Source organism: Sorex fumeus, unplaced genomic scaffold (genome assembly GCF_029834395.1).
Source record: "Sorex fumeus unplaced genomic scaffold, SorFum_2.1 ptg000013l, whole genome shotgun sequence".
NCBI lineage: Eukaryota > Metazoa > Chordata > Mammalia > Eulipotyphla > Soricidae > Sorex > Sorex fumeus.
In genome coordinates, this window is record NW_026606070.1 from 5,841,113 (window position 1) to 5,860,833 (window position 19,721).

General features: G+C 46.9%; 1 protein-coding gene across 1 annotated transcript in view; it reads left to right on the forward strand.

The window, feature by feature from the left end:
* The window catches only part of LOC130020780 (placenta-specific gene 8 protein-like), a 28,381-nt gene extending 13,896 nt beyond the window's left edge, over positions 1 to 14,485 (forward strand). Inside the window, exons 3-5 of the mRNA XM_056111482.1 lie at positions 1,458 to 1,582; positions 10,999 to 11,113; positions 14,216 to 14,485. Coding sequence (XP_055967457.1) covers positions 1,458 to 1,582; positions 10,999 to 11,103 — 230 coding nt within the window. The 3' untranslated portion in view covers positions 11,104 to 11,113; positions 14,216 to 14,485. The remainder of the gene's footprint in view (positions 1 to 1,457; positions 1,583 to 10,998; positions 11,114 to 14,215) is intronic.
* The last annotated feature ends 5,236 nt before the right edge of the window (positions 14,486 to 19,721 follow it).

Consider the following 19,721-nt stretch of genomic DNA (forward strand, 5'->3'; position numbering starts at 1 on the left):
AAAAACCAGATTTTACATCAAAACCTAGTTTTCCATCTGGATTTAACTTCTTTGGGGCATTTGAAAGACCCAGGAAAGAGAAGTTAATATCTTCAAAAAACAAAGGTCAGATAATCCCATTATAAGACACAGGTAACTATAATGGTCTCCATCCACTAGCCTAATCTTGTGCTTTTACAAATATTTTAATGGTGTTTTAATTTTTTTTCCTTTCTGTTGCTATTATTTTTTCTATTTGCTTTTTTTTTAAGTTTTTTTTTTTTTTTAGTTTTTTTTTGTGTTTGGGGACCACACTCCTCTGTGCTCAGGGCTTTCTCCTGGCTCTGCACTCAGGGATTATTCCTGGCAAGACTCAATGGACTATGTGAGATGCATAAGATTGAATCAGAGCCTGTTGTGAGCAAGACAAGTGCCCTATCCACTGTATATTGCTCTGAGCCTTTTTTTTTTCTTTTTGGGGTCACACTCTGTGATGCTCATTACTCTTGGCTTTGCACTCAGGAATTACTCCTGGCGGTGCTCAGGGGACCATATGGGATGCTGGGAATCGAACCCAGGTCAGCCCCGTGCAAGGCAAACGCCCTACCCACTGTGCTATCCCTCCAGCCCCTCTGAGCTAATTTTTGTTTGTTTATCTGTTTGTTTTCTTTCTCCTTCTAGTTGTTTTTGGGTCAGGAGCTACTCCCAACTCTGTGTTCAGGAGTGCCCGTGGCCAGTGCTCAGGGGACCTTGGGACCATGCAGTGGCAGGGCTCAAACCTGGGCCTTCTGCACGCTAGCCTGCGCTCAGACTGTTAGGCGCCTGCTGCACCGTGCAGTGACTTCTGTCACTGTTTTGGGGTGTCCGGGCCGTGCTCTGCGCTGTAGCATCCACCCCGCCCCACCGTCCCCAACCCCCCCCCCCCCCCCCCGTTTACACAGAGACACCCCAGTCGGCCCTGGGAGGGGCAGCAGCCTCCCACGTGCAGGGCGGGCATTCCACCCGGACTTTATTCCGTGTTTTCAGCCTGGTCCCCCTTTGCCAACCCGCAGCCAGGGCTGTCTAGTTTTTTACCCGCCCGGAGTTGGGGCCTAGTGGGTCCCAATCCGTCACCTCTGTCAATCTCCCCTTTCAATCTCCCTCCAATCTGCTTTGCGCTTTTTTTTTCCAAATTTGGCTTTGGGGTGGCACCCCCTGTGGGTCCTCGGGGCTCCCTCCCGGTGGGTGGGAACCCGGGCATTGCCCTGCGCACTGTCCTGTGCGCCCTGGGCCCATTTCCCTGCGCGCTTTCTGCTCGCCGTTCTCTGGGCCTGCGGAACCCCCGGTTCCTGTTTCCAGTTCCCGTCCTTGGGGGTCTGGGGACTTCCATCTCAGAGGCCTGCAGATTTGGGGGGGCGGGGGGGTTTGGAGACACCATTGAGGACAGAGCTGGGCAGGCGGCGGGGAAGCCCCTGACGGCGCGCGCTTCCCCTCTCCAGGCCTGTGCGGGACCTTCTGCACGCTGTGCCTATCCTGCCAGATCGCCTCCGACATGGACGAGTGCTGCCTGTGCGGGGCCAGCGTGGCCATGAGGACCCTGTACCGCACCCGCTACGGCATCCCGGTGAGTCCCCGCCGCGCCCGGCCACCTGCGTCCCCGCCCGCCGCACGCGAGCCGGTCCAGCGCCTGGCCTTGAGCGCAGCCCCGGGCAGGAGCCTGGTGACGCTGTCCCCTTGGACAGCGCGGTGGTACAGCCACCTGCGTCCCCTCCTGCTGGACGCGAGCCGGTCCCGCACCCACCCTGAGCGCAGCCCCGGGCAGGTGTCCCCTTGGACAGCTGGGTGATAAAGCCTTTGGCTGAGCCCATTGATGCGTCTCTCTGAGGGGGCCGGAGTGAGGAGGGCATGCATGGCATCCCCCCCACCCCCCACCCCAGCTTACACAGAGAGACCCAGTCGGCCCTGGGAGGGGCGGGAGGGGGGGGGGCAGCCTCCCACGTGCAGGGAGGGCATTCCACCCGGACCTTATTCCGTGTTTTCAGCCTGGTCCGCCTTTGCCAACCCGCAGCCTAGTCCGGGCCCTCTGCTCACAGCCAAGCAGGAAGGCTCTGCACATCTGCACGGCGGGGAGGCTCTTAGTGAGCCTGGGTCTAGCGTGGACCCCTGCGAACTGAAGTCTTAGTTGGTGTCCCAGAAGCAGCCCCCAGGCACGCAGTGGGGATCCCGGGGCAAGCTGGCATCCTGGTGTTGGTCCAGCTGCTTCACTCAGCCCGGAGAACAATGCCCAGACACCCTGCGACAGGCCAAGCCTGAGGCCCGCCTTTAAGGAGCTTGCAGCCTTTTCCTAGGAATGTGGTTTAGCCTAATTTCAGATTGGTGAAATGGTTTGAAGACTTCCTGAATACACTTCCAGTACTAAAATTTTCCCACGTGTTCTATTTTCTCTTCCATCTGTCTTTCTACCTCTATCCCTCAATCTCCTAGTCTATTGTTTTCACTCATTTGAAGGTAAGGTAACAGACAGGATGTCCTAGAACTTAAAGTCCAGTGTGTATCTTTTCCCCCCCTTGTTTTCATTAACTGAAGACCTGTGAAATTTTTTTATTGCCCCACGTTGCTCAGGGGTCACTCCTGGCTCTGCACTCAGGAACCACTCCTGGTGGTGCTGGGGGGACCATATGGGACGCTGGGGATCGAACCCAGGTCAGCCGCGTGCAAGGCAAACGCCCTACCCGCTGTGTTATCATTCCGGCCACAGGACCTGTGAATTTTTGTGTGTTTCTCTTTAAAACAAGGTCATTCTCTGACCTAAACCACATTACAAAGATCAAAATTGGGGATTTAATATTGATGCCATACTAGTAATCTATCGGTTTTTGTTTGAGGAGCCACATCTGGTAATCCTCAGGGCTAACTGCTGGCTCTGTGTTCAGAGGTGCTTGAGGTGCTGGGAATTCAACCTGGTCCGCTGATGGGAGGCGAACTTGCTACTGTACTTGCTGGCCCCATCTATGCGTCTTTTTTAGCTTCACCAGTTATCCTAATGACATTCCTTACATGAAAAGAATTCCGCCTAGGGCTAGAGAGATGATACTGAAATAAGGAGCTTGTCTTGCACATGGCCGAGGGTAGTTCTATTCCGAGCACAACATAGGGTCCTCTGAGCACTATGAAAGCCAAAGCGGGGGGTGGGGGGAGAGAGAGAGAGAGGCAGACAGACAGAGAGAAGGAGAGAGAGAGAGAAAGAGAAGGAAGTCTTATCAATTTGGGATCACAAATTGTGTTCTGCTTTCATGCCTCATTTGCCTTCTGCAATGTGGAAAAATTTTTTTCTATGCATACTAGTTGGCTATTTTGTACACTCATCAGTTTGGTTTATCAAATATTTCCTACTGATTAGGCTTAGGTTATAGTAAGGAACTCCACCCAAGAGTGGAATTTCTTGATCATGGGTGATGTTCACTTTGATTATATGGTTAAGGTAGTTTCTCCTTCATGAGCTGGAGAGGTAGTACAGCCTGCCTTGGATGCAGCCAGCCGGAGTTCAATCCCCAGCACCCAATATGGTCCCCTCCCTGAGCCTGCAGGAGTGATCCCTGAGCACAGAGCCAAGAGTAAGCCCTAGGCTCAACAGGGTATGGTCTAATAAACAAACATAATATCTCTCCCAAATCTCTGCTGTAAAGTTGCTTTCTTGGAGCTGGAGCAATAGCACAACTGGTAGGGCGTTTGCCTGGCATGCGGCCGACCTGGGTTCGATTCCCAGCATCCCATATGGTCCCCTGAGCAGAACCAGGAATAACTCCTGAGTGCAGAGCCAGGAGTAGCCCCTGTGCAATGCTGAGTGTGACCCAAAAAGCAAAAAAAAAAATTAGTTGCTTTCTTTCCTTTCTAATAAATAAGAACTTGGTAGGCATATACGAATAGTCTGTTTCCTGTCAGATTTTCCCTACTAACATCCTCTTGAGATTCTTGCCTGAATTGATTCTTAGGCTGCCCATGGTGGAAGTAAGGAACACTCTACTGGGAGATGGTAGCTTCAAAATAACTTGTTTAAAGCACAATATATCTGGGCCAGTAATAAGTAACTACAGAGAGAAATAAAGCAAGGGGGAAAACAAAAGAACTTCAGACCTGCGTAAGAAAGTAGACCTCAGTGAATGCATGGATGACCCCTGGGTAAGGTCCAGCTCCCACAGGCTCTATTGGAGCTTCGAAGAACAAGTAATTTGAGGTGTTCTAGAATAAGGAAGTGGCCAGAGAGGCAAGAAAAGAGTGCAAGGCAGAGGGAAGAAGGGCAACAGAAGCGAAACCTTCTAGAATTACAAGAATGAACTTGTACAGTGGGTGAGCATGAAAGCCGCTGAAGTGCTTTCAAGAAAGAAGGGACGTGAGCCGGTCTTCTTTCTAAAGATTCAGCTCTGCCTCATTCACTTTACCAGGGACCAAGAACAAGGGACCATGTTCCCTCACTGAGAAAAGGGTCCTCATGGTACTTCTCTCCCCTCTTTGTTCCCCCCCCCCCCCCGCACCACACACACACACACACACACACACACACACACACACACACACACACCCCATAAAATAGTAATCATCCATCAATGGAGATAATGTACACAAAGGGGCCCAGCTAGCACTAAGCGCTAGATAAATAACGAGTTACTTTTGATCTTATCTCAGATCTTGACTGGGCTGTTTTCTCCGGTGGGCGTGTGCTGGGGGCCAGGGCTCCTTTTCTGCTGTATGTTTGCTCAGCTGCCAACTTGCCCCAGAATTCCCTGCCACTCTCATCCATGCTAAGCCACGGGCAGGGTAGCACTTGGAGCTTCTTTTTTTTTTTTTTAATTTTTATTAGTGAAACACCATGAGGTACAGTTGTAGACTTACAAATTTTTGTGCTTGGGTTTCAGTTATACAATGATCGAGTGCCCATCCCTCCACCAGTGCCCATTCTCCACCACCACTAATCCCAGTATTCCTCCCACCCCCACACCCCATCCCCCCACCCCACCCCGCCTCTGTGGCAGGGCATTCCCTTTTGTTATCTTTCTCCTTTTGGGTGCTGTGGTTTGCAAGAGAGGCATTGAGTGGCAATCATGTTTGGTCTATAGTCTACTTTCAACATACTTCTCCCATCCAGGGAGGATCCTCCCAACACCCTTTATTTGGTGCTCCCTTCTTTATCTGAGCTGCCTTTTCCCCTAGCGTGTGAGGCTGGCCTCCAAGCCGTGGAGTGAACCTCCTGGTACTTATCTCGGCTATTCTTGGGTGTTAGTCTCCTATTTTGTTACCTTATGTAGCACCTGGAGCTTCTTTAGTTTAAATACTTTGCAAGATGCCATGTACTCAGAATTAGGCATGTGGGTGATAGTCTCAAATACTCTTAGGACCCCAAAATAGGACAGAGGAAGGGCCAGGTCGCTCACTGGGTGCTAGAGAGAAAGTTTCTGGGGGCAGCTTGCCAAAGAGGTAATTTCTGGACTCTGGTAATTTTTTTGGCAACCTCTCATCTGTCATGAGGAAGTAATGCAAGAGGATTTCTAGGGTCACGGCCGGGCCTAAGATGAGGCCATTTCCTGGCACGCATCAAATCAGTTTGTTTGTTGGAGTGTTATCTCTAACCTTCCTCACTGAGCAGATAATCGCTGGCACTTCCTAAGATTGATTTGTATAATTCAGGTTCTGTTTTGCTTCCCTTTTGCATCTATGCAAACTTGGATGAGACGGCCACAAGGTGTCCTCTCTGCCCTGCCTGGTCTTCGGGACACATTCAACCCATCAGTCTTCACACAGTTCCCACAGGAGGGAAGGAGAAAGGGAACAATCACAGAATGAGTAGAGACTCTGGGCTTGAATGTTATTTTAATATGTATGTGCTCATTTATACATGCCTATGCTTCGTGGTGCAAAAATTCTTAGCACCACTTTATAGAAACACACTAGAGATGATAACAGCTTGCAGCCCCAGAACTTGCTGATTCTGGAATCTGGACTTGGATTTGTTCTAACTCCAAAGCTTTGGCTTTTCCTGTTTTCTCATCTTGTTTGTCTGTGTAGTCAAACGTGTGTGTGCCATAATCCATGCATTAATGGTCTCAGTCAATGATTCCATAATAGTGTACATAAGACTATTTTTTTAAATTAATGCTTTGGAGGATCAGAGGCATAGTACAGTGAGCAAGGCACTTTTCTTGTACTTGGCTGACCCAGGTTCCATCCCTGGCACCCCAAATGGTCTCTCAAGCCCCACCAAAAATGATCTATGAGCACAGAGCCAGGAGTAATCCCTGGGCACTGATGGGTATGACCCCAAAACAAACAAACAACAAAACCCAAATAATATAAAAAAAAATGTTTGGGGGTTTAGCTATTATTTTATTTATCTATTTATTTATTGTCGAGGATGCACCCAGTGATGCTGAGCCAGGGAGCAAATCCAGGCTTCATCCCAGCCATGCCTGGGCTCCCAGCACAGTATCTGCTTCCAATCACCCAAGAAGGTGATGCTGAGGATGATGACACTCTGTGGGAAAGCACAGGCCTGGAAAGAATGAGACTCAGGATTCAGTCTTGACACCAATAAACATAAAGACCCAAACAGAGGGGCTGGAGAGATTGTTTAGAGGACAGTATGCTTTCCTTGCAAGCAGCCAACCCAGGTTCGATCCTTGGCATCCCACATGGTTCCCTGAGCACAGTCAAAAGTAGTGCTGAACTCTTTACAATAGCCAGAATCTGGAAAAAAACCTGAGTGATCGAGAACAGATGACTGGTTAAAGAAACTTTGGTACATTTACACAATGGAGTACTATGTAGCTGTTAGAAAAGATAAAGTACTATACATGTACTACTTTCCATGTTAAGCAAAATGAGTCAGAAAGAGGGGGATAGACATAGAAAGATTGCATTCATCTGGGGAACATAAAGTAACAAAATAGGAGACTAACACCCAAAAATGGCTGAGATTAGTACCAGGAATTTTACTTCATGCCTTGGAGGCCAACCACACATGCTAAGGGAAAAGGGAGCTCAGATAGAGAAGGGAGCACCAAATAAAGGGTGTTGGGAGGATCCTCCCAGGATGGGAGAAGCATGCTGAAAGTAGACTATAGACCAAACATGATTGTCACCCATTGCCTCTTTTTCCAACCACAACACCCAATAAGAGAGAGAGAACAAAAGGGAATGCCATGCCACAGAGGCAGGGTGGGATGGGGGGGGGGGGGGTTGGGGGTGGGAGGGATACTGGGATCCGTGGTGGTGGGAAATGGGCACTGGTGGAGGGATGGGTATTTGATCATTGTATAATTGAAACCCAAGCACAAAAATTTGTAAGTTAAAAAAAAAAAAGTAGTGCTGATAGTGACTCCTGAATGCAGAGCCAGAATAAGCCCTGAGTGTCACTGGGTGTGACCTGAAAACAAAGCAAACAAACAAAAAAATTCAAACAAAATGGTGAGTGCAGAATTTTTATTATTTCCTGAGGAATTGCTCTCATGAAGGCATTCCTTATCATTATTAACTTCAGTGAGGATTAGATTAATTCCTCTCCCTGCTAAGGGAATGTTTGATCTTCTTTAAACTCTCTATTCACATATAAAACAGGTTGGAACCAGGATATGTCTGACACTAAACTCTAGGTCTCCATCATTTTCTTAGCACAGGATCACGACGATCACGACCATCCTGTTGTTCGTCGATTGCCTCGAGCAGGCCCCAGTAACGTCTCCTTCGTCCTAGCCCTGAGATTTTTTAAAAAGTGCCATATTCAAGGCTCTTTCAGGGTTAGGAGATGAGACCCATCATTGTTACTGGTATTTGGCATATTGCGTACGCCACGGGGAGTTTGCCAGACTCTGCTGTGTGGGCAGGTTACATTCGGTAACCTGCCGGGTTTGTCCAAAGTAAGAATGAGATAAGATATAGCACGGCTGCATTTGTGGCCACACACTTCCGGGAGCTGGGTTTTATAGTCTCTGGATCTTGGCCATTGATGGGATTACATGGCGCCAGGGAGCCAGTTTTTGGGTGTGACCCCTGCCTACTGGAAGGTGGAGGATCTGGGTGGAGGATGCTCAGCCCAGCCCCAATCCGAGCAGGCTTGAAGATCTCAGCCCCGGGACCCGCATGCCTTTGTTCCTCTGCCAGTACCTTCATACTTGTGGAGAGTGATCTCAGCATGGTGATGGCTGGTTCTGGAGGTCTTCGGCTGCCGGAGCCCTGGTCAGGGCAGGGAGGGAAACTCAACTCGCTCCCTCCAAGGGGCCCCAGCGAGGACAGCCAGGCAGGGGGCGGGGGGGGCAAGCACACGATATTGGTGTCTTTTCCCTAAACACTTCCGAAGGTAAAAGACAGGTATGGGCATGCTTGAAAGAGAACAGGAATTAGATCTTATTCAATAAGACTATTTTCTCCTGCGTGGCCTTCTGATGTGTATTCACTAGGTGTTGACTTAAGGAAGGTTGAAAAGATAAAAAGAAGGAAAAGTAAATACGGAAGTAAAGATTAAGAATAAACTGGTGCTGAAAGAAAGGGCTAAAGAATTCAAATTATTTATGAGGTAGGTGGGGGAAATGAAGGCTGAAAGACTGGATTCTCTTCAGGCAGCATATCCATTCCTTTCTCAGGTGAAGTTCATATTAGATTTTTTTGTTTGTTTGTTTGCTTGGGTTAGTGAGGAAGTAGCTCTTCAGCACACTAGTCTGATATGGGGAAGGTTCTAGTTTGATCCCTGGCATTGGAAAAGGAAAAAAAGAAAAAGAAACTGGGTGTTTGTGTCTCCAATTCTGTGTTCGGGGATCAGGGACCACTCCTGGTGATACTCAGCCTGGCCAGGTGGCTCAGTGCCAGGGTCTGAGGGGCCATACTGCTAGGGCCCAATTGTGCTGGGGTCATTTGGTCCACACCAGCCATGCCGTGCCAGAGTCAGAGGGTCACCACATTCAGAATGCTCCAGCTATTATTCCAGTCTCCCTGACCTCACATCAGAAGATGTTTGACTCCCACTTGAGAGCAGAGCTATAGTACAGTAGGTAGAGCATTTGCTGTGCTTACATCCAAGCCAGGTTTCATCCCTACATCCCTGCATGCACAGCCAGGAGTCAGCCCTGGGGAGCACCATTAGGTGTGGCCCCCAAACCAGTATATACATCTATACTTTTAAAAAACCTTCACTATTGGGGCTGGAGTGATAGCACAGCGGGTAGGACGTTTGCCTTGCACGCGGCTGACCCAGGTTCAATTCCCAGCATCCCATATGGTCCTCTGAGCACTGCCAGGGGTAGTTCCTGAGTGCAGAGCCAGGAGTGACCCCTGTGTATTGCTGGGTGTGACCCAAAGAGCAAAAACATTTAAAAAATTTAAAAATTTAAAAAATAAGAACCTTCACTATTTAATTGTCTGCTGGAGTGATAGCACAGCAGGTAGGGCGTTTGTCTTGCACGTGGCTGACCCGGGTTCGATTCCTCTGTCCCTCTCGGAGAGCCCGGCAAGCTACCGGGAGTATCTCACCTGCACAGCAGAGCCTGGCAAGCTCCCCATGGAGTATTAGATATGGAAAAAACAGTAACAACAAGTCTCACAATGGAGACGTTACTGGTGCCCACTCGAGCAGATCAATGAACAACGGGAGGACAGTGCTATATAGTGCTATATCCCATACACTTGTTCTGTTAGATGAGAATTAAAATCATTGTAGCAATGAAAAACCCATGAAAATAACTCACTCAAAAAAAGAAAAGGAAAGGAAAGAAAGAAAAAAAGGGTGGAAAAGGAAAAAAGAACTTACCCATAATTTCACCATTTAAGAAACCCTAACTTTTATTTACTGACTTTTCTCCCTCTCTTTTCCACTGTTGTGCTCAGCAATACATTGGGAATTGTATTAAACTCCATAATTTCTTTTTAAAGTGCTTGGGATTGGGGCTGGAGCAATAGCACAGCGGATAGGGCATTTGCCTTACACGCAGCCACCCAGGTTCGATTCCCAGCATCCCATATGGTCCCCTGAGCACCGCCAGGGTTGATTCCTGAGTGCAGATCCGGGAATAACACCTGTGCATCACCTGGTGTGACCCAAAAAGCAAAAAAATAAATAAATAAAAAATAATAAAGTGCTTGGGATGAAGAAATGGTACAGTAAGCAGGATGCTTGCCTCACATGTAACAGACCCAAATACAACCCCCAGCACTCCTTACGGTCCCCTGAGCACTGCCAGGAGTGATCCCTGAGCACAGAGCCAGTAGTAAGTTCTGAGCACCACTGGGCATGGACCCCAAACCAAAACTAACACACACACAAAATAAGTGCCCTTCAAAATTGGAGTACAAAATTATTCCTGTTGAGACACTTGGTCACAAAGCCTTGCTGTCCCCCAGGGTCCCCGGGAAGAAGAACTGGCCCTGCCAGGCACCTCCATGTGCTGGTCAGGAGATACTGCTGTCTCCAGGGACAGGGCCCAGAAACCTAGCCACGTCCTGCATTCCACAATTCTTCCAAACACTAGTCATTGTCTGCTTTCTGCTATTCTCCATAATTTTTTTTTTTATTCCACTTTCATTCTGGACCTCTTCCTTTGCAGAGGAACTGTGAGAGGTCAAGATGCGGAGAAAGACCCATGGTGGGGGCTGGGCTGGCCCTGCTCTCAAGTCTTAGAAGTGCACCCCATCCCCCACGGGCACACTCCCCACTCCCCCCGCCCTTCCCCGGGAGCTTGAAAGGGAACATTTCGAGGTGGGCCTGAAATGGACCTAAATGCTAAGGCATTTATTAACAAAGGTCAAGTTTGGGGCTGGACAGGTAGCACAGTGGGCAGACGGCTAGGAGTGATTCCTGAGCCCACCCGGCGTGCCCCCCCCCACCCCCCGGGGAAATCAGAAAGCCCAAGTTTTGCTCCCAATTTGTAACTTGATTTTAGCAGGTCGTTTCACTTCGCCAGATTATTAGGAAAGTGGGAAGAACAGAAGTCACCGAAGAGGTCTGGATCTATAGGCTACGTGTTAATTCATTTGCTTGCTTTTTTTTTTTTTTTCAAACAGGGATCTATTTGCAATGACTTCTTGATAATGGGATGTTTCCCTTGCTGCGCACTTTGTCAACTCAAGCGAGATATTAATAGAAGAAAGCAAATGAATGCTTTTTAGAAGGTTCTTGGTAAGTTGGTGGGAATTCATCAGTGTGTGAGTATGAAGACAAGTTCTCCAGCATCTCTCTCTCATTTCCTTGGTGCAAATGTATGAGATATGCCAAACCATGAAAGGGCAGATAGTATTTCATTACGAGTCTATGCCAATTAGTGGGTATTCAATCAGTTTCCCAGTGCCTGAGTTGGACAGGAACGAATTTTGTGGTTTATTAAGATGTCTGTGACATGCAGAGTAGCTATATACTATACCAAATAAACATTCAACATGCAACATACTAACCCTAGTTTAAGGTAGTTGAGACATGTAAGTGACAAAATACTCTTTGTTTTTTTTGGGGGGGGGGGGCTTTTTGGGTCACACCCAGTGATGCTCAGGGGTTACTCCTGGCTGCTCTGCACTCAGAAATAACTCCTGGCGGTGCTCAGGGGACCCTATGGGATGCTGGGAATCGAACCCGGGTTGGCCGCGAGCAAGGCAAACGCCCTACCCGCTGTTCTATCACTCCAGCCCTAACACTTTTTTTGGTAAGCGTAGATCTTGGATTCACTGCTGCCAGCAGTTACCAATAAGATACTTTAGTGGGTATAATGATGTGACATGCCTGGTTTTCTGTTCTTTTCAATGCCACAGTCCTCTAAAGTGGTGGGAAGCTATTTCAACGTCCTCAAATGGTGACAGTTCCAAAGCCCTCACTGAAGCCGTCTCAGGCATCTTGTCAAAGTTGGGCTACTACACATTCCCCCAATGTCCCATGCTGCCCAGGTCACCATCTCCAGCACTTCAGTCCTTTCTGCTTTCCCCCAAGCACAAGGACAGTGGCCCACCCAGTCCTGTCTTTTAGATCTTCCTGTGAAACTTGTCGCCACTGTTTGGTTTTGACTTGGAAATGCCTATTTTGTGTAAAATTTCCACTTCCTGAGAGGACTTTGGGACCTCTGTGACTAATCAGGAAGAGCACTCAACTGCAAGATGGATGTTGGCTCAGTTATCTCTCAGCTTTGTCCCTAGACGTGGCACAGAAATGTCCTCCTCTTCATAAACCAGGCTTCCCTCGGCAGCATCTTCGTACCCCTGTAGGGGGGTCTCTGTTGGCTTTCTGAGGGCTGTGAATACATCCAGACCACCCAAGGGCATCACTCACTCCCAGTGAGGGTCAAGGGGGACATCACATTTCCTCCTTACAGTCTGCTCCCTGAGAACTGTCTCTTTTGAGCAATGACCTTTCTCTCAAGTTCTACTTTACCATTTATTTTTTTTTAATTTTTTAATTTTTTGCCTTTTTGGGTCACACCCAGCAATGCACAGGGGCTACTCCTGGCTCTGCACTCAGGAGTTACTCCTGGCGGTGCTCAGGGGACCATATGGGATGCTGGGAATCGAACCCGGGTGCAAGGCAAATGCCCTACCCGATGTGCTATCTCTCCAGCCCCTAATTTACCATTTTGAACCAGAATTTAATGCCAGAGTAATTCCCCAAGGGAATTCATAGTGTGATGGTTTACTGGTCTGGTCCTGTACACTAGTGTTTCTCAACCTCTCCCCCACCATGACACTTTTCTGCCTCCTTCTTGACCCCCGTCCTACTTATTGACTTGACCCCCCCCCCAGCATAGCCTTAAAGTACCCTGGGGGTACCCTGAGAAGGGTTGGGGGGATATGATCTTTGGCAGCGAAATGCTAATCTAGAAACTGAAAACGAAAATTGTCTCAGATTCTTTGCCTTTTTTTTTTTTGAGACCAAAACTGCATTTTATTTTTATTCTTATTTTTTTAAATTTTTATTAGTGAGACATCATGAGGTACAGTTGTAGACTTACAAATTTTTGTGCTTGGGTTATGGGCACTGGTGGAGGGATGGGTATTTGATCATTGTATATCTTTGCCTTTTTTTTTTTTAGTTGCCAGCTGTCTATCTTCACTCCCATTCCAGTCGTCACATGATTTTTTTTTTATTAGTGAAACACCATGAGGTACAGTTGTAGACTTCCAAATTTTTGTGCTTGGGTTTCCTTTTCAAGGTTCTTTCCTTCCTCCAGACGTTTGACATTGACGTTTGGTGGTGGATGTAAGTCTGCCAATAACAGAGCATTCTATTGGCTCACCTCCAGCCCTAGCAAAATGCCCACCTTTCAGCAGGCATTTAGTAAATATTGGTAAAGGTAAAGGCCCTCCCGTTGATCATCGATTTGCTCGAGCGGGCCCAGTAACGTCTCCATTGGAGACTTTGTTGTTACTGTGTCTGGCATATCGAATACTCTCGGTAGCTTGCCGGGCTCTCCGAGAGGGGCGGAGGAATCGAACTCGGGTCGGCCATGTTGGCTGCGTGCAAGGTAGACGCCCTACCCGCTGTGCTGAATAACTGAACGCCTCTTTCGATGAAGAAAATATGAGAAATATAAAGACTTTTTGAATGTTAACTCATGGCGGCTATGACTGTCCTCAAAATTGCCCTAGACAGAAGACAGTTATTGGATGTAGCAAAATTTGCAGCAGTTTGGTAATAGAATAGATCCTCCAAATTCAAGTAGGCAGGGTCACACCCGCCAACTGGCCCCCTGGTGCCGTGTAATCCCATCAACGGCCAAGACTCAGAGACTACAAAACCCAGCTCCTGGAAGCATGCGGCCGCAACATCTTATTATGACATTTTATTATCTCATTTCTACTTTGGACAAAATGGCAGGCTACCGAATGTAACCTGCCCACATGGCAGAGTCTGGCAAACTCCCCGTGGTATACTCAATATGCCAAATACCAGTAACAATGAAGGGTCTCATTCTCCTAACTCTGACAGAGCCTTGAATATGGCACTTTTTAAAAATCTCAGGGCTAGGACGAAGGAGACATTACTGGGGCCTGCTCGAGGCCATCGACGAACAACAGGATGGTTGTGATTGTGATTGGTAATAGAACAGGAGTAGAACGGAAGCTTTGACTTCTTCCCCCAATTACCTACTCACACTTGCAAGTGCTCCAACACTGAGTAACATCTCCAGTGCCAAGCTTTGGCATTTGGAACAAGGCACTAGAGCATAGCATGAAAGTAAATAATCCTCATGTGTGTATTCATCTGTGCTTATTTTCTTTCCCTTCCCCCCGATTTCTCCAGATGAAACGCAGAATGGGGAACGAAGGCTGAAGTAAGGCTCCACAGCTGTTCGTGCTATTTTCCCTCACATCTTAGGAAAAAATTCAACGAATCAAATGGTTTCTAATGGCTTCGGAGCACTTTTGATTTCAAGAATTTGGAGGGACAAATATATTTCTTGCTGTATTTTCCAAAATGTCTGCCTCTACCACTCACGCTGGTGGTATTGGAACATGAAATGTTTGACGCAGCCCTACAATGAATGACTTTGTAAATCACAGTGTTTGTAATAAAAATCTATTTTCGAATGTCTATCGTTTATTTTTTTTTCACTTCTCTAACAGATTTATTTATTTATTTATTTATTTTTTGCTTTTTGGGTCACACCCGGAGATGCACAGGAGTTACTCCTGGTTTATGCACTCAGGAATTACTCCTGGTGGTGCTTGGGGGACCATATGGGATTCTGGGAATCGAACCTAGGTAGGCTGCGTGCAAGGCAAACACCCTACCCGCTGTGTTATTGCTCCAGCCCCCAACAGATTTATTTTCTGAAAGAAATGAATTTTTTTTTTTTTGCTTTTTGGGTCACACCCGGCAATGCACAGGGATTACTCGTGGCTCTGCACTCAGGAATTACTCCTGGCGGTGCTCAGGAGACCATATGGGATGCTGGGAATCGAACTTGGGTCGGCCGCGTGCAAGGCAAACGCCCTACCCGCTGTGCTATTGCTCCAGCCCCAATGAATAAATTTTAAGGAGAAAAAACATGGGTAGAGAGGCTTGGAGAAAATAAATACAAATGTAGACTGAGTTGCTAACGGTTTTAGAACCACAACAAACCAGTACAGAGAATATGTCCTGTACAAGACACACGCTAAAGGTTCAGAGATTGAGGTGTTTCCTTCAGTGGGGCTGAAGGTTTCAGGCTCTGGTTAGTCCGGATTTAGGCTGCAGTCCTTGTTTTGAATGGATCACTGGGTGTGGCACAGTTCTTGCCAAAATCGGACTTAAAATGCAGAAGGGCCATCTGACCCAGGTAGAAGTAAAAGTAGTGTTTGGTTTCTCGTGTCACGTAACTAACAAAGTTCCTCCCAACGATGCAGTGCCTGGTGGGATGGTACTTCTTATCAAACACCTTTTTTTTAATTTTATTATTATTTTTAATTGAATCACTGTGAGATAGAGCATTACAAAATTGATCATGATTGCGTGTCAGTCATACAATGTGCCAACACAAAGGGTGTCTTTTTAACGTGGTCCACTATGTCCTCCTCAGTGATGTATTTCCCTTGGGTCACTCACTCCAGAGTTCAGTCGCATCCCCACCCCTCACCACATATCTGCATTTTTGATCACTGCCTCCATGGAGAAGCAGGGGTTGCAACAGTCTCCTGGGGAAGGGGCTGGCATCATACTGAAGCTGTGCTGTATCTCAAAATATCTATCAGTTTAAAGCTAATCAAATACCTAACAATGGTTGTAGCTTCCAGTGCTGCTTCATGGAAAATGCAATATGCTTCCCAGAGAGCCAGAGAGCTAGTATAGTGGGTAGGGTGTTTGCCTTTCCTGCAACAGACCTGAGTTCGATCCCTGGCATCCCATATAGTCCTCTAGGCACTGCCAGGAGTGGTTTCTGCATGCAGAGCCAGAAGAATGCCTAAACATTGCCAGGTATGGCAACAAAAGCAAAAAAAAAAAAAATTAAAATTAAATGCACCCGAGGTAAGGTAAGGTAAAGGTAAGGTAAAGGCCCTCCCGTTGATCGTTGATTTGCTCGAGCGGGCCCAGTAACGTCTCCATTGGAGACTTTGTTGTTACTGTGTCTGGCATATTGAATACGTCACGGGGAGCTTGCCAGGCTCTGCCGTGCGGGCGAGACACTCTCGGTAGCTTGCCGGGCTCTCCGAGAGGGGCGGAGGAATCGAACTCGGGTTGGCCATGTTGGTCGCTTGTAAGGCGAACGCCCTACCGCTGTGCTATCGCTCCAGCCACATATCAAAGTTGAGTGAGGTGTTTATAAAAGGCTTTATTTGAGTTTCCTTCCCCCCACCCTTTGAATGAGTTTGGAAATGCCCTTAATAAAAACCTGCAGGAAATTTATCAAGTCGCCTTGTGCTTCAGGCCATATCCCCCTTGAACACACATCTTATTTGCATGCCTCTTTGCTTATTTCCATTCGAAAGAAGCCTGTGTTCTCTTCTAAATAAATTTCCCTTCTTTCCCTTTCACATCTTTCTAAGCAAGTTTTATCCATTAAAAACTAAGCTGGCACTGGTGGAAGGATGGGTACTCAATCATTGTATAACTGAAACCGAAGCACAAAAATTTGTAAGTCTACAACTGTACCTCATGGTGTTTCACTGATAAATTTTTTTTTAAAAATTAATTAAAAAATAAATAAAAAGAGAGGTATGGAAAAATGACAAAAAAAAAACTAAGCTGATTCACCAACAACAGAAAAAAAAAGAGATTTGTCAATAAAACCTGTTATTATTTTAAATGTTTTTTTCTGGTGAATCCAGATATTAGTCTATACCACCCTTTGAGAACCAAAAATGACATTGTGGGCATTGTAAAAATGCCCCTCAAAAGCCTTTAAAATAAATCTATGCTGGGTTATATTTGAGGACAATGCAGAATTTCCTGTAGATTACCGAGACAAGAGAAATCACTTTGTAAATCACAGTGCTTTGGTAATAAATAAGACATTATATGCCTGAATCTCCACTGTGGGTCACTTTGTAAATCCTGGTGCCTAGGTAATAAGTAAGATATATTCTGCCTGAAACTCTACTATGGGTCACTTTGTAAATCATGGTGCTTTAGTAGTAAACAAGGTATCAGATGCCTAAAACTGAGACTAGAGAATTTCTGTCAGGTACTTTTTTTTTTTTTTATGTAGGAGTACTGCTATTTATTTTTTTTTCTTTTTTTTTTATTAGTGAAAAACCATGAGGTACAGTTATAGGCTTACAAATTTTGTGCTTGGGTTTCAGTTATACAATGATCAAGTGCCCATCCCTCCACCAGTGCCCGTCATCCATCCCCATGGGTCCCAGCATCCCCCTCCCACCCTCATCCCCCCCCCCCCCCCCGTCCCATCCTGCCTCTGTGGCAGGGTATTCCCCCTTGTTCTCTCTCTCTTCTTTTGGGTACTGTGTTTTGCAAGAGAGGCTTTGAGTGGCAATCATGTTTGGTCTATCGACTACTTTTAGCATGCTTCTCCCACCCTGGGAAGACCCTCACAACACCCTTCATTTGGTACTCTCTTCTCTATCTGAGCTTCCTTTTCACCTAGAGCCTGTGCCTGGCCTTCCATTCATGGAGCAAAATTCCTGGTGCTAATCTGAGCCATTCCTGGGTGTTACTCTCCCTTTTTGTTGCTTTATGTTCCCCAGATGAATGCAATCTTTCTGTGTCTATCCCGCTCTTTCTGACTCATTTCGCTTAACATGATACTTTCCATGTAGTACTGCTATTTATTCAGCCACTGATTAGCTCATTGAATTGGGCATGAACTCCACCGTACCTTTTTTTTATATATATAATTTTATTTATTGAATCACCGTGAGAGCAGTTACAAAGCTTTCAGATCTAAGTCTCGGTCATACAATGAAACACCCGTCCCTTCACCAGTGCCCATTCTCCACCACCAAAAACCCCAGTATACCCCCATCCCACATCCTCCCCCTACCTGTGGGGCAGATGATTTCCACATTACTCTTTCTCTACTTTGATCACTCTGTCAGGTACTTCACAGCGATTCACTGAGTTGAAGTTCCCAATGGACATTTCTCTCTTGTTTGTCTTGCTGTTGGGTCACACCCATAGTGTTCCCACTCACTCCTGCCTCTGTGCTCAGGGGTGATTCCAGGTAAGTGCTTGGGGAACCATATGTGATGCAGGGGATCAGACTGGGGTCAATCAACCGCATTCGGAGCGAGTCCCTTCATCCCTGTCCTCGCTCTCCAGCCCCTCATTGGACACTTGTCCTTTCCAAAACCACCTGCCACAAGTCAGCCGCAGGGGCCTCCATTCTCTCTGTAACACATCGGTGTAGGGGTTCGCTTTTTACGATAGGAACGTGGTTGGCAGGGAACACGGGTACAGCACAATGATCTGCTATTTGTAAATGTTTGTCAAAGGATCCCACTGTACATTGAGTTAACACCCATCACTGTGCATTACTCACAGTTTTTATTTTCTTGTGACGAGAAACATTAAGGTCCACTATCTTAGCAACTTTCAAGTCCATAATGCAGTAAGAATGAAAGATATCACGCCACGCCTTAAAACAGCTCAGGACGATCAATCGGAGAGTGGGAAGTTTGTGACTTTTGACCACCTTTGCCCCTGCCCGCTCTGCACTGTCGCCCAAGCCTCCTCCAGCAACCGCCAACCTCTTCAACTAAGCTATGGGTTCTGATGTCAGTGGGCCCTGTGGGTGGCTTATGTGAAGCGAGGAGGAGAAAGACGGTCACTCTCTCCCCATCTGCCTCTGCCACTAGGGACCCAGGGTTACTGGGTTCTTGGCTCGCCTTGCGCACAAGAATTTCAGGAGAAGACAAATGGTGAAGTAAAACAGGCTTTATCTGGAGGGTTTTGAAAGGGAGGAGACGAGAGAGAGAGAGAGAGAGAGAGAGAGAGAGAGAGAGAGAGAGAGAGAGAGAGACCCAAATGGGAGTGTGGGCTTTCCTTAAAGGAAGAAGCCCTGAATGAATGACCTTCATGACTTTATGTGCATATTCTTAGAGTGCCTTAGTCTGAAGTTTTCTGATGAGGTGGGGGTTGATCAGGGATTGTACCAGAGGAACAGCTTTAAAGTTTCCGGTGAATCTCTTTCAAGTCCTTAATTGTGTCTCTAATCTCTGCTGAAGTTCGTCATCTCTGTAGGGTTTCAGCAGTCCCTAGCCTCCTCAGGGCCTGTTAGGGACTGTCGCCAGGAGGGGTCTTATCAGGCCTAATTCCTGTTTTCTGCAAGGTCACTTTCTCGAAACTTCAAGACTATTACTTCCCAGGAAATTTTCTACCAATGCCTTGGGAGGGGGCCTTCCCGATGTGCCTGCCTGCCTACATTAGTTCAATTGGGGGGTTTCTTGGTTGTTACTGTCGTTGTTTTGTTTTGTTTTGTTTTGCTTAACATTTCACCTATAACTAAGAATGCGCAGTATTTATCTTACTCTGACCAGCTTTGCTTCAAGTACTAACCTTCAAGTCTTTCTATGTTACTACAATTATCTGGACTCCCTTCCTTCTTCGGGTGAGAAGAACACACCTGACTTCCTCTTGGCTCTGTGCTCAAACATAAAAGCTTTGTAACTGTAGCTCCCGGTGATTCAAAAAAAAAAAAAAGAAAAGAAAAGAAAAAAAGAAAGAAAGAAAAGAAACTATTCCGTTCTACCTATTTCCTCTTTCTTTACCTTCTCCCCGCCCTACCCCACCCTCACTCCCACGAGAAACTTAGTTTCTCTTCCTCTTTTTCTTCGTAAAAATTAAAAAAAAAATTGGGGCGGGGGTGTTTCTG